The sequence below is a fragment of the Oculina patagonica genome, chromosome 1 (genome assembly GCF_052425735.1).
Source record: "Oculina patagonica isolate OP01 chromosome 1, crgOcupat, whole genome shotgun sequence".
NCBI lineage: Eukaryota > Metazoa > Cnidaria > Anthozoa > Scleractinia > Oculinidae > Oculina > Oculina patagonica.
In genome coordinates this window covers 33,915,404-33,930,403 of record NC_135758.1, presented here as the reverse complement: position 1 = coordinate 33,930,403, position 15,000 = coordinate 33,915,404, and the positions used below count along the sequence as shown (strand labels likewise).

The following is a 15,000-nucleotide window of genomic DNA, read 5'->3' as shown; positions in this document are numbered from 1 at the left end:
AGACCTGTATGTTGGGATCAGGATGGAAAACGTTGATGAATTATGAGGGAAAACGACTAACATGACTTAATTCCTCTTTCAAACAGGTACTTCAAAGGCTAGAATTTGACTTGGAACACTTAAAAATCTACGCTCTTCTCTTTGGTCAAATTCCTAGCTTCATTGCAGGACAGCAGTTCGATTTGTGCCTGTATGATGGCACCCAACTCTTTGGAGGGCTCATGTTTGGCATGCAATTGGCGGTAGGTTGTTCACCGTATGTGTTGCTTGTTAGCTCCGGTAGAGAGTGATTTCAGTAAACCCGTGAAATAGTTATTACACTTTTAGATACTATTAGACACTAATTCCATTGTTTTCTTTTGTTTCCATTTGACTATTACGCACAAACTGGTAGATATTGTTTCCCGGGTTAAATGTAATTACTCTATGCGATTTTATATTGAAAGTAGCTGCATGCCCATCTAATCGTAAATATCACTAAGTAACTGTGTAAGTAGCAAAGTATGATTCGTGTTAGCGCAGTGCTGCTGCTTGTAATGGAAATACTTGAGCATTTGTAGTTGTGGTTTCCCTGACTGCATTATTTCTTTTATTTCCTTTTGTTTATTGATTAGTACTATGTAAGTATACTGTAAATTTGCCACTAAGGTGAAGACTGAATAAAAAAAGAGGGTGCAAATATGACTGAGTAACAGCATATAAATAAGGAAGGAACTATAAATTGACTCTTATAGGTCTGGTCTTCTTTTTGTCGAAAGAGCGCCTGTTAATTCAAGTGATTTTTGTTTTGTTTTCTTGTGGCAGGAGTCATTCTTAAATGGCACTTCCCCTTTGTTGCCCCAGTTCCTTCACGGTGGAAAGCTTGGCAGCCAGACTCGATACCAGGACCTCAGTCGTGAAATAGCTGAGCTGAAAGGTCAAATGAGAGAACTGGTCATCATTCTTGGAAGCAACATCTTTGGCTCTGCACACGTCTCCAGCAAATAATAACTTAGTTACCACAGGAAATCAATGTGCAGATACACTGTAAAGCAGAATGCTTGATTATTTATTATCGTTATAATTTAATTGTAAAACGAGCTCTCCTGTATTACTCTTCATTGCATGATTAATGTAAAATACTGTAACAAATTTCAAAGGAAATAAAGGAATAAAAATTGCATACTAAATGGAGATTGTAACCTTTAATTTTTCAAATTACAATAGCATACCATTTCTCAGGATCCAGGCAATTTTGCCTCTTGTGAATTAATTTTGTAAGCGAATCCAGGTCAACCTTCGGCTGGTTGGTTGAATATTTATTTTCCTAAGTGCAATATTCATGGTGTTGACCAGAATGAAAAACCTTAAACATTGATTGATTGATTGATTGATCAGTTGATTGCTAACTGATTTGTTTCGAGCCTTTTATACCACAGTTTAAAAGGAGAAGCCACGAACCAAGCGGCCCACACTGCCGGAGCTTATCCCGGTTTCCGTAGCATTAAGTTGCTAGGAATATTTTTACTCCCCCTGAATGGGATGCTAGTCCATTGCAGGGTTCCCCCCCAGCATTATGTCGCCGGTACCCATTTATACACCTGGGTGGAGAGAGGCACTATGAGAGTAAAGTGTCTTGCCCAAGAACACAACACAAGTGACCCCGGCCGGGGCTCGAACTCGGACCGCTCGATCCGGAGTCCGGCGCTCTGACCATTAGGCCACCGCACCTCCCATCCACAGTTTTAAACACCACCCCAAATTGATACAGCAGAGCAAAATAGAAACTTGACTTTTTATTTTAAATTTTTTACAATGCCATTTGTTTTACAAACAACTTCTCACTCCTATTTTTTCTATTATACAAGTGGTACAAAGGTGTTCACTTTGTGAGCGTCATTTTCTAATAACTGCTATAGTTTCTAATGACGCAGTCCTTTGGTTTCATGTTGATGATACAATCCTACATATCTATACGCTGTAATATATGCCTTCTTATTTTCATGAATGCACCGCGATAATGGACTTCTGTGGGCCCCATTTCCTTTACTAAGAACATAAAAATTCTATACTAACAGTAACAATTATCCCAATATTTTCCTTCAATTTACAGGATGGTTTAAAAATTTGATTCAAGAAACATTTCAGCGTTTCAGGTTGTTTCCCTTGGCAACCACTATATATTATCAGTGGTTTCGCACAAGGTTTCTCTTTTTTGGGACCAAAATGGGCTGCCGCGAAACAACAACAATCTTGGAAACCGACATTTTTAAAGAGAATAAATAAAAAGAAGGCAAAAAATGGGGAAACAACTTGCAAACCACACCGTGCTGTACACCCTATAAAACAAAGCCACACTCTCACTGGGAATTGCAACAGATTTCATAAGCCAGCTTGCTTCCGCCCAGAAACATGCACAACTTATGTTCGTGCAGGTAGAACGGTCACTACTTCACGTTATTTCTTCAACGTATTACCAGCACACTAATCCAGCCATTAGTTTGCAAAAGCTTTGAAATTGGAGGCTAATGTACTAGCCTGGATTAATCGAAATGTTTCTTTTATCAAGAGGCTTTCATACAGGCCCTGATAGTTGAATAGCCTGCATTTCGTGTCAGCTTGTGACCTGGTTGGTCAGGAACTGTACGTAGTTAGGGGTTAGGATGTCAGATGCTTTGACACACTGGCTCACACTGTAGCGGCAATCCAGCTTCTGAGACGAATCTGCAAATAATACATGACACAAACTAGTTTTCAACACAAACTTTGCCATTTACTTGTAGCCTTGTGAAAGCGGAGATGAGCTACTAACTAAAACGTCAAGAGAGTAAGGCTTTCGTGGCTTTAAGAGCTATGTCAATTTTTATACTACATGCAAACTTACTTTAAAATAATGAAAACCTCAATGTTAATAGTATACCCAAGAAAAACACCTAAGAGATAAAAATGGATGGCTAACATCGAGCAAGATTTAGGGGGCCGGTGGTCTTCAGTGACGTCCCTTCATCGCTTCTCACATACTCGAGGGAGCCTGCGATGAAGGGCGTCCGATTGCTGGTCAGGCTTACTGTGTAACCTAAAGGGAGTTAAGCGAATAGGCTACTTTCCTATATTTTTACCAAACTACTTTAGCAAAGAGCCAGAATCATACAGTGGCCGATCGAAAAGCTTGAAATAAATATGAATTGAAAATTCTTGGAGTCTTTCTGTGAATATTTAGTCGAAAACAGCCTCTGTGCATGATTATAACTATTTTGTACACAAAAAAGAAACTGAGTCGATTCAGTATATTACCATGTGTGACCCACTCGTCTTGCGCGACATACAAAACCGCTGGTACACAGTGCTGTGCAACGCCGTGTTCAGAGGGACTGGTACAGTTGAGCATCCATACAGGAAACACCACTCGAGCGTAATGCTACAAGGAATTGTGAAGGAAACCGTGTGAGCCATATAAAGGACAACGACAAGACTAATCATATGTCAATTACCTGATAAGATCATTAGCCTGCGTGGCCGGAATTCAAAGGGGAAGGAGAAGGGGGATCGCGCTTCGCACTCGAACTCCCTTTCTACCTTCTACCCCTCCCCTTTGAACGACGGCCACGCGGGAAACCTGACTCAGATTATCGCGTCATTTAGTGGACGGTGCCGATAAGTCGCAAGTGTTATCTCCTGGGCCTCTGCATACTAAGTTTAATGGTGCCACTACGTTAAAACACACATCACTGTTACAAAAAGGTTGGGACATAGTCTCTGATATTCTGTCTGGCCTATTGACATGTATTCGTGGATTGGGTGCGTTGGGTGGGTGGGGTGAGATCGTGAACCGACTAATGGCGGCTGCCACTGGGGCCTTTGCATGCTGACATCCAATCTCACACCGGAGTTGAATTGCAATTAAAACGCATTTGTACATGTGCATATGAAATATACGTGTATACATACGGCTAACCATAAACGTATAAGTGAAGAAGGATCCGCCAGCGACTTTCGTGAAAAAATAACACTTAAAGCTGATTTCCAGTCCGTACTGCGCAGACTCGGGGTTTGTTTTCGTTTTTGTTTTGAATTCGTTGAAACGTTACACTTCGGTGACAGCATACATGAAGTTTTTTAGTCCGCCATTACAGTTCGTTTCGTTCCAGAATTTCCGATGAGCTGAAACGTCGGTTTGAAATAGCGTCAAGGTTCTTCTACTCGTTATTATTTGTTCTGCAAGGATATCTGGCGTTGATAATGAAGAAAAAGGTAAGTTTGTCGCGGAATTTTTAGTTTTGCTTGTAAACATTTCTTCGTGGTGGGCTCACATAAACATTGCAGCCGAGATTGCGCAGTACGGACTGGAATTCATCTTTAAAACAAGCAAACACTTGTAAGGACTAAAAAAGCGTCCCTTTTCCACTAACCTTTGGATAACCCATGCAGTTATCGAGCATAGTTAACTCTGTATCCGTTATCGCATACACGCACCCTTCAACTGAATGTTCTGGATTAAATTCGATGTTAGGAAATCCGCCAGCCTCATTTGATGTACCTGGGAAGGTAGATAAAGGGAAGCCAAAAATATGCATGGAAAATAGATAAAAGAAGAAAGGCCAACAAAAATGATTAAGAAAGCGGCTTTCTTTTGAAACTACTTCGCTGATTCCCGGCTCTGTGTATGCATTAAAAATAAATCTTATTTATAAAAATTATTATACATACATTCACTCATTTGAAACTCATTCCACACAGAGAGGCAACAACACTTACCCCTCTTGTTAAATTTAAGTTGGAATCCAAACAAAATTCCCCACAATCGCGTTTTTGGCTCTCGTCTCAAATAAATAGCCATCCTAAATGAAAACATAAAAAATAACCGTGTTGGTTGTCCAAACGTAGATTTGTGTTTTTGTTTGTCTGTTGTATAGTCCGGCGAGAGTGGACTAGAGACAGGAATAGTGTATTTGCCACAGTGTGATGGGTGTGCCGGAAAAAGTTGTTCCTGCTGTCGTTAACCACAAAGCCATAAGTCATTTACGCAATCTAAGCAAAGCGTTCTAGTTACAGTAAAATTCATCGTTCACATAAGACTTCCCTATACGTCACTGTCAGTAGAATTAGCAACTTTGTTCAGCAAACTCTGTTGCCCGGTGGTTTTACTCTTACTTCGTTTTAAATAGTCTCATTCGACACTTACTACCAAACAATACTGCAACTCTATCCCCAAATCAACATATATAAGATTCATCCCCGGTATACTTTAAATTTTGTACGTGTCAGGATCGAGACTTAAACGATAAAAATATCTGTTTTACCGCCTCAATAAAAATAACTGTAAGAAGAGATAGATATAAAGGTCATACGATTGCACAACAGCAGTTAAAATATAAGTCACACCTGTTAGGGTTCATTTCAGGTCCATAAGCGAAGTAATACAATTGTCCCTCGGGAGGTTTTGCATTGATGTTGAAGCAAAGAGGTGGAAATGGCGCAACGTGCTTCCTTTTTGTAGCATATCTAAAAAACAACAACAGAGTATTCCAGACATTCCATCATTGTCTCTGATTCATATGGGACTACTTAACGGCGATAAATTGTGGTCGTTATAATACAAACCTTGACTCAGATAGCGGCATTGTTTTAGCTACAACCTCCAAATTTGAGGAATCGTCATCGGAATCATCAACATAGCCAACATCAACGCTACCATCATTATCAGCGACTTTATCATCACACTCGTCGTCATCGTCGAACCTTTGTCTAACATTCCCAGGATAAACGTCTTCATGACCTGAGCTCCACGCACGAGCACTGTCATGATCACCCTGATTTACTGTACCCCCAAAGTTTTCGAAAGAAGAATCCGTTACACAAGACATTGTTTCCACGCCAGAACTACTGTCTTCCACATCGTGAATACTTCTCAAATCGCTTTTATCGTCCATTGTCACAAACACCCCTGTTAGCATGCTCCTTGTAGCCTTTTTACCTCGTGAGCGTTTATTTTGTGCGTCACGCAGAGTTTCAGTCTTTCCCGACCCAGGCCTGTCGTTCCCTATTTCCGAAAGTCCGCATTTATCTTTAAAGTCTCCTAATACAACAGTTTGGTTATTTTGGTAAAGTTTCTCGACACGCTCCAAACCGTTTCTAACATCTGTCGTTTCGTTTGTTACCAAAGACAAGCTGCTAGATAAAGTTGCATCCGTTTTCACCTCCATCATGTTTTTGCCATTCTCATTCTGTTCGTCCAATATTTTTTTGTACTGTTCAGTAAAATAACCCGGTAGCGTCTTCCTCACATGCTTTGTCAGATCTTCTGTCCTTCCAACTATCTTAGGAGCGGTGATGTTCAACCTCGTAGAATCATGAAAATCTTTACTTTTCTCCTTTTTCTTTCCCGTTCGTTTACTCGAAGGTGGTCTTAAGCTCTTGGCGCCTTTTTCAAGAGACTTTTTATCTCTAATGGCAGTACTTGTCTGTCTTGTATAGCCAGCTGACTGCACCCTTCTAACCCTGAACCTCTCCCCTCTGGGGGTCGGGGGCTTCATAGCTGAAGTGCTGAGGTTCAGAGAATCAAGCACTTTAAAAATGTCTGCTGAAGGTATTCTATCATAATCTAAAGCATCACTATCCAAGTAGTCATCAACATCCTGTTCTGTAGTATCCTTGTGAAATCCATGCAGCCGATCCACTGTATGTTCATCAAATGCCGTATCAGATCCACTCGTGTCCGGTGTTGTCTTGTGTTCTTTTGCAGACTTCACACTGATGTGAACATCGATTACTGTAGCAGTATTTACACATGAAGGGTTGCTAGGAGAATCAACGGCCTGTCGTGGATCTGATTCTCTGGATCCCAAATGAGGCTTGTCTCTGCTCTTCTGATGAGACTTCTTCAGCGACGAAATATTTGGAGAATCTGTTAAGGAATCATCCATAACCTCTGTATTACCCAGATCACAGCTCAAACTTCTATTTCTTTCGACACAACTTCTCTGTTTCCCTTGAGTACTACTAGTGTTGCAGCCGCTTGTCTTCTCTCCACGAAGAGTTTCATCACTGCGGCTTTCACCATCTCTATGGCAATCAACAGATTGCTGAGCCTGCTTTGCCCATCGACCGTCCTCTCTATCACTATCATCATCATCATTCTGTCTCTTAACGCTGTGATCAAAAAATGGTTTACAGCTACTGTTAAGTTCTGAATGACTTCCTTTGCCCGTTGATGAGCACACGTGATTTTCCTCAGAGTGATCCCCAACCTTGTTATAATCCCATGTACGTTCAGCTTGATTCGCTCCATCAATGCTGTCTTCGCTTCCATCTTCTGAAAAACTACAATCGCTGTCGTTGTTAGCCTCGTTGACAGAAGATGCACATGAAGTGTTGTGGATCGAGCTTTCTGGACGAAGAAGCTGATTAGGACTATCTGGCCTTGCTGTAGTGGAAATTGCAATGTCCGATGTTGAGAATACTCTGGAAGGTTTACCATTGTCTAGTGAACTCGTTGTCTGCCTTCTCGCAAAGCCATGGTAACTTCTCGTACCTGTAAAAAGATAAATACCACGGAAACGTTTTATTTAAAAAGATTGGACGCCCTCTTGAGATCAAAATAAATTCAACATCCGTCTTTTGACAAGACAAGACGGATCGAAATTCTCCAATCACAGGCGGCACTAGCATGACGTTCTGAACTTGTGGGCTAATTTGCATGAAACCAACAACGGTATGCATTGGTTTTGATTGGCTCATTTCAAACAGTACGTCAAAAGACAATGTCAAAAGATAGCTTTGGACGTAACACTGAAAGCGAGTGAGGGTCATTTTCTCTAACGATTGGAAGGCTCTCAAAACTACATAATTATGACCAATTCCCTGCTAACCGGTTCTTCAAATTTGACAGAGACAGATCACACACTCAGACTTACTAGCTACAATTCCTTGACAATTCCTTATGAGTGGACCGGAGGCTGTCACAGGCCGCCCAAGTGGCTTGAGGTTGCCTCTCTGTAGTTGTGAATGGGGGAGATTAAAATTTCTTGTCCGTTTTGTTTTGTCCAGCTGCCGTTTTACCTTTGAAACTCCAGCAATGGTCCGCTGCTTCAACTCAAAGCTTGGATCAACCACCTTAACATTATAGGAGGTAGATGCAAGCAACTTTAGTGAAAACAAAATATAAAACGAAAAATACAAAAAGTTTCAAATTAAACTTGCTAAAGAACAAAAAGCAAATGGCCACAAAGCATGCAGGTGACAGGCCTCCCCCATAAGCCTTGTGGTTTCTTGGAGGTCTCCTCGCCCTATCTTTTTAAGTTATTTAATTTGTATTTGTAATTCTGAAGTGGTAAATAAATGATAATGATGATGATGATGATGATGATGATGATGATGATGATGATGCAGTACTGCTGACAATTTTTATTCAAATTTTATGCAGCACAGCAAATAAAATAGACAGTGATACTAGACTTGTACAAATCATTTTAAGTGGGAGATGTAAATATAAAGGTTTTCATACCACACATAGCTTTTTTTTTAAATGAATTACAAGCACTAACTTTTTAAACCCACAATTCAACCTTACCAATGTTGGCCCCTTGATATCTTTTTCTGGCCCTTGTTTAAAGGGAGAGGTGATGTAAACATTTGGTTTAGGAATCTGCACTCTGCTGGGCCTATTTTTGTTCCTAGCAATGGATCCACCTGTGCCACTGTTATGAAAAGTGGAACGATCTCTTTCACTTTGAGCAACCAATGATGAATCTTCTAGAAAATGACGATGAAGATAATAAGAATAGAGGCTACTGCAGGAAACAAGGGCAGGGAACTCTTGAAAGGTGTAAATAAAGTTATGTCTTAACAGCCCCCCCCCCCCCCCCTTACCAATTTCACATGCCAATTTCACATCAATTATTTATTATAACATTTTTAATTTTTTTATAACATGACCACATCAGCTTTGCTGTAATTTTTTAAATGGTGTATTAATAAATGCTACAAGTTAGTAGTATAAATGCTACTTTTAAAATGCCTTCCACGCTTCTCTTCGAGAACTCTTTTGGCCCTTTCTGGTTATACATGTAAGCCTTCCATACACATAAATATACCAATTCAAGTTATTAGTTATTTGTGGATTACCATGATCCCTTTGGTTATTCAGGCACATTATTCTGATAACAATTCACTATTCCTTTTGCCATTCTTACCAAGGCTGAGCTCTGCAAATCTGGTGTCAATGCTCAAGTGCTTTCCTGGTTGCTGAAAAAAAAAAAACTAACAGTAAATCAAGGAAATAACAGAATATATGTACTGGTAGTAGTTTTTTTTTTTTAATCTGCTATTTTAATCTTAAGTTTTAATTTTTATCAAATCCTAGGAAAGTTTTTAACCGTATTCTTATAATACACTGTATTTCTAAAATTGTAAATTTTTAGGCTTTTAATCAAAACTATAACAAAATTCTCGATTGGTGATTGGTTATCAGCAGCCCGATTTGAGCACTAATAGGACAGTGTACGCGTCATGCCTGTGTAATTGGACAGTACACGTCATTTTGCGCGCGCTGTTGTTGTGCATTTTGTTGAGTAAACTGTTATGTTTTGCAGTTTTTATAAAAACGTTAAACCATTTGACTAAAGGTTAGTTTGTTTCTCAAATTTTGTCATAGTTTTGATTAATTGGTAACAGGACTTTGTGTCGTCCAATTCTGTCTGTAATCATACTCGTGATTAAACAAATCGGACTCCCGCTTCGCGGTCGTCCGATTTTGTTAATCACTCGTATGATTACAGACCGAATGGACTCCACTCAGTCCTATTACCATTATTAATTAATTTGATGTAAGGGGCATTTGATCATATCCACATGTTTATTTGCACTGAATAAGCATTAAATTATTATTACTAATTAAATTATTTAATTTTGTATAGTAATGCTTTGAAGAAGGTATTTGGCATTTGTGATCTATAAAAAAAATTGCAAAATTTGGGTCACCCAGGTAACCAATTAGAGTGCTCCTTTTTATTGTCGACCAGTTTGCCATAAAGTAAACACTCATACATTTAACTGCCACCAGCAGTGAGAAGCGTGCAGCTGGTGAGAAGCAAGAGGTTAAGGGATCATGATACGTTTCTAAGGTCTTTCATAATTATGCAAAAATAAAGTCATTGGACTCATGTTATCGATATACTTCCAGCACATGACCCATATTTGACCGAAACATGACTGAATAGATATAACACTGATAATAATAATTGACTGATATATCACCTACAGTTGTACACTTGACCAATGTGCAACTGTGACACATTTGACAAACATGGGACTGCTACACATTGACCGATAGTCAATCACTGAAGCTGATAATTGACTGACACTCAGCCAATACCGGTGAATTGATACAAACTGCAAATTGACCAACTATCAATTTAACCCAGTGTCGCCCAAATATCAAATAACTATTGGTTGATATGTCAACCAATGGTTCGACCAATACATCACTGACACTAGACTGATATACCACAGACAACTGACCAATACTTGGCCAAGATGCCACACGGACACAATTCAACCGAAAGTCAGCCAATAGATGGTTGACAGACAGACTGATTGACCAACATACAGCATACCTGCCAACTCTCCAGGCTTTCCTGGGAGTCTCCAAGTTTTTCATCAAATCTCCTGGTCTGATTATCGGAGAGTACAGTCAACTCTCTCTAAATGGACACCTCTACAGTTTGTAAAAGACGGACACCTCTTTAAGACGGACACCTGGTTTGGTTAACTCCCTATAAGACGGGCACCTCTCTAAAACGGGCAGTTGCAGCCAGTCCTGGTGGTGTCCGTTTTAGAGAGAGTTCACTGTATAATTAGGGGTAATGAATGATCTTTGTGAGCATGCAAGCACAGCGTTTTCTTTCTTTTTTCCTAACATTTTGCGAGCATTCCGAGCAGAAGCCTAATTTTTGCGAGTACTGCAAAATTTTGATGGCCCATTCAGGACCCCTTGTATTTGTACATTGTCTTAAATGATATCCTTACAATGCAAAGATTTCTAGACATCTCCAGATTTTTGTACTCGGGGGGTTGGCAGGTATGATACAGTATCTTAAGAGACTATAGATCCATAGTTAATCAAAACTATAACAAAATTCTCGATTGGTGATTGGTTATCAGCAGCCCGATTTGAGCACTAATAGGACAGTGTACGCGTCATGCCTGTGTAATTGGACAGTACACGTCATTTTGCGCGCGCTGTTGTTGTGCATTTTGTTGAGTAAACTGTTATGTTTTGCAGTTTTTATAAAAACGTTAAACCATTTGACTAAAGGTTAGTTTGTTTCTCAAATTTTGTCATAGTTTTGATTAATTGGTAACAGGACTTTGTGTCGTCCAATTCTGTCTGTAATCATACTCGTGATTAAACAAATCGGACTCCCGCTTCGCGGTCGTCCGATTTTGTTAATCACTCGTATGATTACAGACCGAATTGGACTCCACTCAGTCCTATTACCATTATAAATATTATCATCAGTGTTGGGTGAGCTGCTGTTCACAAATGCCTAACTTGTAATTAAGCTTACATGAGTAATACATGTACATGTAAATCTTATTGCATGCAACTCTGCAATTTATGAATATCCCATTCGCTGTTTACAAAGCCCTTTCGAGTTATCATCTGATCACATTAAACCTTAAGTTTGACATTTCATTCAAGACAATATTAAACAATAGTCTACATTTAGCAAATTAACTTAATAACAGATATGGCTTGAATTATTGAAAAAATCGTCTACCTGATGATTTGTACCACTTGGTGGCCTCACATCAAATTCAATGTCATAATCTTCCAACTCCTGCCTGCATCTTTCTGTCGCTGAACAGCTCCTTGTACTGGATGCAGACGATTTTCTCGGAATCCCAGTTGAGTAAACTTCGTTGTAAGTTCCAGTTGCATCCATTTTACACTTCTTTTTTTAAAAAAATTCCACGTCTGATCGATCATTGAATGTGTTTTTTGCCTTGTTAAAACACCAAACCTGCCTTTGCTTATCTTGACACCTCACTATAAAAAGATCAGTTTGATTGAACTACATGTACTTTATGTTTCTCTACTTTGTTATTTCTGCGGATCAGGCCAAGGGCAGCTATTTCCGACGCGATTTCCATATTTCCATGGAATCGGACGCCATTTTCAGATTTTCCCGCTTCCCAAAGCATCATGGAAGTACAGGCTGCTAAGGCCTATGGGAAATTCAATATGGCGGATGACACGTTTATACGGCCCTGCCAAAGTGGAAAGGATTCTTATCTATTTGATATGGCTGGGGACAATGTTAAATGGAAAACGGTATCTCTGACTCACGTTGAATATCCTGAAGGTAATTACCGCTAATTTATTGGGTGTTTTGTGTCGTTTTCAGGCTAAACCAATCACACATACACACAACGCAGACAACGATCTTGAGCGTTGCACTACCACTTGGATCTGTTTATAAGCCTACTGTGTGATTGCAAACCTCTCCTTGCGTACTTTTACAGTGCCAAGTTAACTTTGCTTCCTTTTACTTGCATGTTACAGGAGATATTGTCGGCAAGATCTTAGCATGGTGTAGTTTGCTTCCTATTTTTATCGCAGTTGGTTTTATAACTTTAATAGTCTTCCGACGTGAAATACACACGGTAAGTCAGTTTATTTTTGTTTCACCGACCAATAGAACTGACTGTAGAATTTTGAGAACTGTTGTTTGATTTTGTCACTAATAATGTATCAGTCACATCCATGGGTGCAAATTCCCCCCACCCCCACCCCCCTCCCCTGCCCCCTTAGACAATTAGGTGAGCTAGAAAGAGCAAATTCAAGCTGCATGTATAGGAAATACATATCAGGGTTTTCAATGTTTTCTTGCACTGAAAGTTATCCCTTTTTATTCCTGGGGTATCTAATCAAATGTGTTGCAATTAAATGCAATTGCACACCAATCTTTTGATTGGGTTCTGTAATCGAACATTATCAAACTCACAATTCAATCCAATGTTCAATTACCAAATGGTTGTCAATCGTACTCAATCAAATGTTTGGTTACCGAACTTTCAAACGTCAAGAGATACATTCTGAACAAAATTAAGTCAGATTACCTGGTAAGTTCAGTTACTTTCGATATTGTTCAATTGGTTTTTGATTAGTTCAATAATCGAACTCGCAGCAAATAAGATGTTTGATTTTGTTTGATTACCAAACCCAATCGAACTATTGGTGTTCAATTGACTGCGATTGAATTTCGGTTCAATGTTGTTCGATTAGATACCCTGGGTTAATTGGTCCTCTGTGATGTCCTAACCAGTGGAGCATTACAGTAAACTGCCAACATAAAGGGGGGGGGGGGGGGGGTTGACCAAAATGTTTTAAAACGGTCAAATACCTGGGAGGTAGGAGTGGAATAGATGCATCTTAAGTTTAACAAACATGCTTCGGCAGATGCATGGTGGCAGCAATGAACAAGTGATTGTGTTGTTCCAGAAAATATTTATACCTCCCCCATGGAAGGTTATTTTGGTTTGCCCCCCCCCCCCCCCTTCTGGAAATTCCAGTTTTCCTTCATACTTCCCTTTTTAGACACCCCACCCCCTCGGAATTTCCAATGACCTTCTGTGGGTAGGGTATGGATATTTTCTGGAACAACACCTAAATGAAAAATGATACAGATTGTCCCAACAGAGTTTTTCTTTTGCAGATGACATTTTTTGGTGGAATTTTATTAAATGAACTTGTTAATATGGTTGTAAAGCACTCGTTGGCACATCCTAGACTTTGTGGAGAACATTTGTTTCCCCATTCTGGCCATGGAATGCCTTCAGATCATTCCCAGTTTATGGCATTTTTTGCCATCTATTCTGTATTGTTTATATATGTGAGGTAAGTAATGCATTACTCTTTTTATATCTCAAATTTTATTGTACAGTACATGTATATCAGGTCTGTTTCAGGATTAAGTGTAATTGCCTGTTATCATACTTGCAATTAACAAATTCAGACTCCTCTTTCATGGTTGTCTGTTTTTGTCAGTCAAATATTTACTAAATCCGCTGATTAACTTATTGTTATCATGTAATTAATTAATCAATCATTCAGTCAGTCACGTGTACAGCATGTATAAATCATTTGCTACTAAGTCCTACATGTTAATACATTAATATTTTATTGGTACATTGTATTTATTAATTCCTAGTGTCATAGATATAATCAAAACACCAGTAATTTTTAAGGTATTTACAAGTACTGTTTATACATGTAGTACAGTCAAACCCTGATTTAGGGGCCACCTTTGGGAAAATGCTAAGTGGCCACTAAATAGAAGTCTGGCTGCATTATAAGGGCTGGCCATCGCAGAGATTTTGAACTGAACTTGTATACTGTATGTAGCAGTTGATTATGCAAGTTTACAATTTTACTGAACCCCAGTTTCTCAAACCCTCAATTTCTTGAACTTCCCAATAACTCAAAACAAATCATTGCATCCTGATTCATTTGTTTTTTCAGGCTTCTCCATTTTTCACAGGCAACTACAGTGTGGGATGATTTAATAGACAATTTATGGCGTCATGTATTAGCAGTTGGTGTTGTATTAGTTGCTGGTGCCGTTGGATTTAGTAGGTTAGTGTCCCTTTGATTTGACCTACTATTTATTTGATGAAGAAGAGCTTGTCAATTTAAGAATATTATTATATTAGGTAAGTTAGACCAAGGCCTGTGTTAGAGCAGTTTTCAATTGAGTGTCGTAAAACCAAAACCAAAAGTAATTACTATGGCCAATCACAAAGGACACACACAATCCAGTGAACCAATCAAAACTTGAAGCAAATACATCAAACTGTCAACGAATCGCTGGAAAACGTGCACGAGCGAGTCACGATTGGTTTTGGTTTTACTCCTGATTAGCCGAGAAAGTGGCGCGAAATTTTTAAACCAATCACTAAGCGTAGTGAACGCAAAACCAAAGCAAATGCAAATTACTTTCGACACTCAAGTGAAACTGC

At 39.3% G+C, this 15,000-nt stretch overlaps 4 protein-coding genes across 9 annotated transcripts in view; 2 read left to right on the top strand and 2 right to left on the bottom strand.

Annotated features, from left to right (window-relative positions):
• Positions 1–1,188, top strand: part of LOC144665818 (uncharacterized) — a 16,463-nt gene extending 15,275 nt beyond the window's left edge. For 2 of the 4 annotated variants that reach the window (XM_078527118.1, XM_078527117.1), the window contains exons 8-9: positions 87–242; positions 805–1,188. In XM_078527118.1, the coding sequence (XP_078383244.1) occupies positions 87–242; positions 805–987 (339 nt within the window). In that variant the 3' untranslated portion in view covers positions 988–1,188. The remainder of the gene's footprint in view (positions 1–86; positions 243–804) is intronic. The other 2 variants (XM_078527116.1, XM_078527119.1) reach the window with 1 other exon arrangement.
• LOC144665910 (uncharacterized) overlaps positions 1–15,000 on the bottom strand; it is an 86,094-nt gene that overhangs the window by 10,394 nt on the left and 60,700 nt on the right. The window lies entirely within an intron of this gene.
• Positions 1,761–12,161, bottom strand: LOC144665557 (uncharacterized). Of its 3 annotated transcripts, XM_078526818.1 has the most exons (11): positions 11,998–12,161; positions 11,760–11,930; positions 9,171–9,222; positions 8,549–8,730; positions 7,893–8,091; positions 5,581–7,510; positions 5,362–5,481; positions 4,735–4,817; positions 4,389–4,516; positions 3,274–3,397; positions 1,761–2,703 (listed from the first exon to the last, which is right to left on the bottom strand). In XM_078526818.1, exons 2-11 carry the CDS (start codon positions 11,922–11,924, stop codon positions 2,594–2,596), a joined length of 3,093 nt encoding a protein of 1,030 aa, XP_078382944.1. In that variant the 5' UTR covers positions 11,925–11,930; positions 11,998–12,161; the 3' UTR covers positions 1,761–2,593. The 3 variants fall into 3 exon arrangements, 2 of the variants coding, with proteins under 2 accessions (XP_078382944.1, XP_078382937.1); XM_078526811.1 differs by having other exon boundaries at positions 11,760–12,161; XR_013572982.1 differs by lacking the exons at positions 1,761–2,703; positions 4,735–4,817 and having other exon boundaries at positions 11,760–12,161.
• On the top strand, positions 12,173–14,694 carry LOC144665950 (dolichyldiphosphatase 1-like). The gene is made up of 4 exons (XM_078527276.1): positions 12,173–12,344; positions 12,545–12,645; positions 13,698–13,879; positions 14,504–14,694. Exons 1-4 carry the CDS (start codon positions 12,185–12,187, stop codon positions 14,631–14,633), a joined length of 573 nt encoding a protein of 190 aa, XP_078383402.1. The 5' UTR covers positions 12,173–12,184; the 3' UTR covers positions 14,634–14,694.

What these genes read in the sequence shown, in the direction of transcription:
- LOC144665557 (XM_078526811.1), bottom strand. Translation starts at nt 11,924, where the DNA reads ATGGATGCAACTGGAACTTACAACGAAGTTTACTCAACTGGGATTCCG. An exon ending in ATATCAAGGGGCCAACATTG is followed by an intron (nt 8,092 to 8,548) that starts GTAAGGTTGAAT and finishes TATAATGTTAAG; the next exon opens with GTGGTTGATCCAAGCTTTGA. An exon ending in AGACGAGTGGGTCACACATG is followed by an intron (nt 2,704 to 3,273) that starts GTAATATACTGA and finishes TATTATTTGCAG; the next exon opens with ATTCGTCTCAGAAGCTGGAT.
- LOC144665950 (XM_078527276.1), top strand. Translation starts at nt 12,185, where the DNA reads ATGGAAGTACAGGCTGCTAAGGCCTATGGGAAATTCAATATGGCGGAT. An exon ending in TCACGTTGAATATCCTGAAG is followed by an intron (nt 12,345 to 12,544) that starts GTAATTACCGCT and finishes TGCATGTTACAG; the next exon opens with GAGATATTGTCGGCAAGATC. An exon ending in GTATTGTTTATATATGTGAG is followed by an intron (nt 13,880 to 14,503) that starts GTAAGTAATGCA and finishes TTGTTTTTTCAG; the next exon opens with GCTTCTCCATTTTTCACAGG.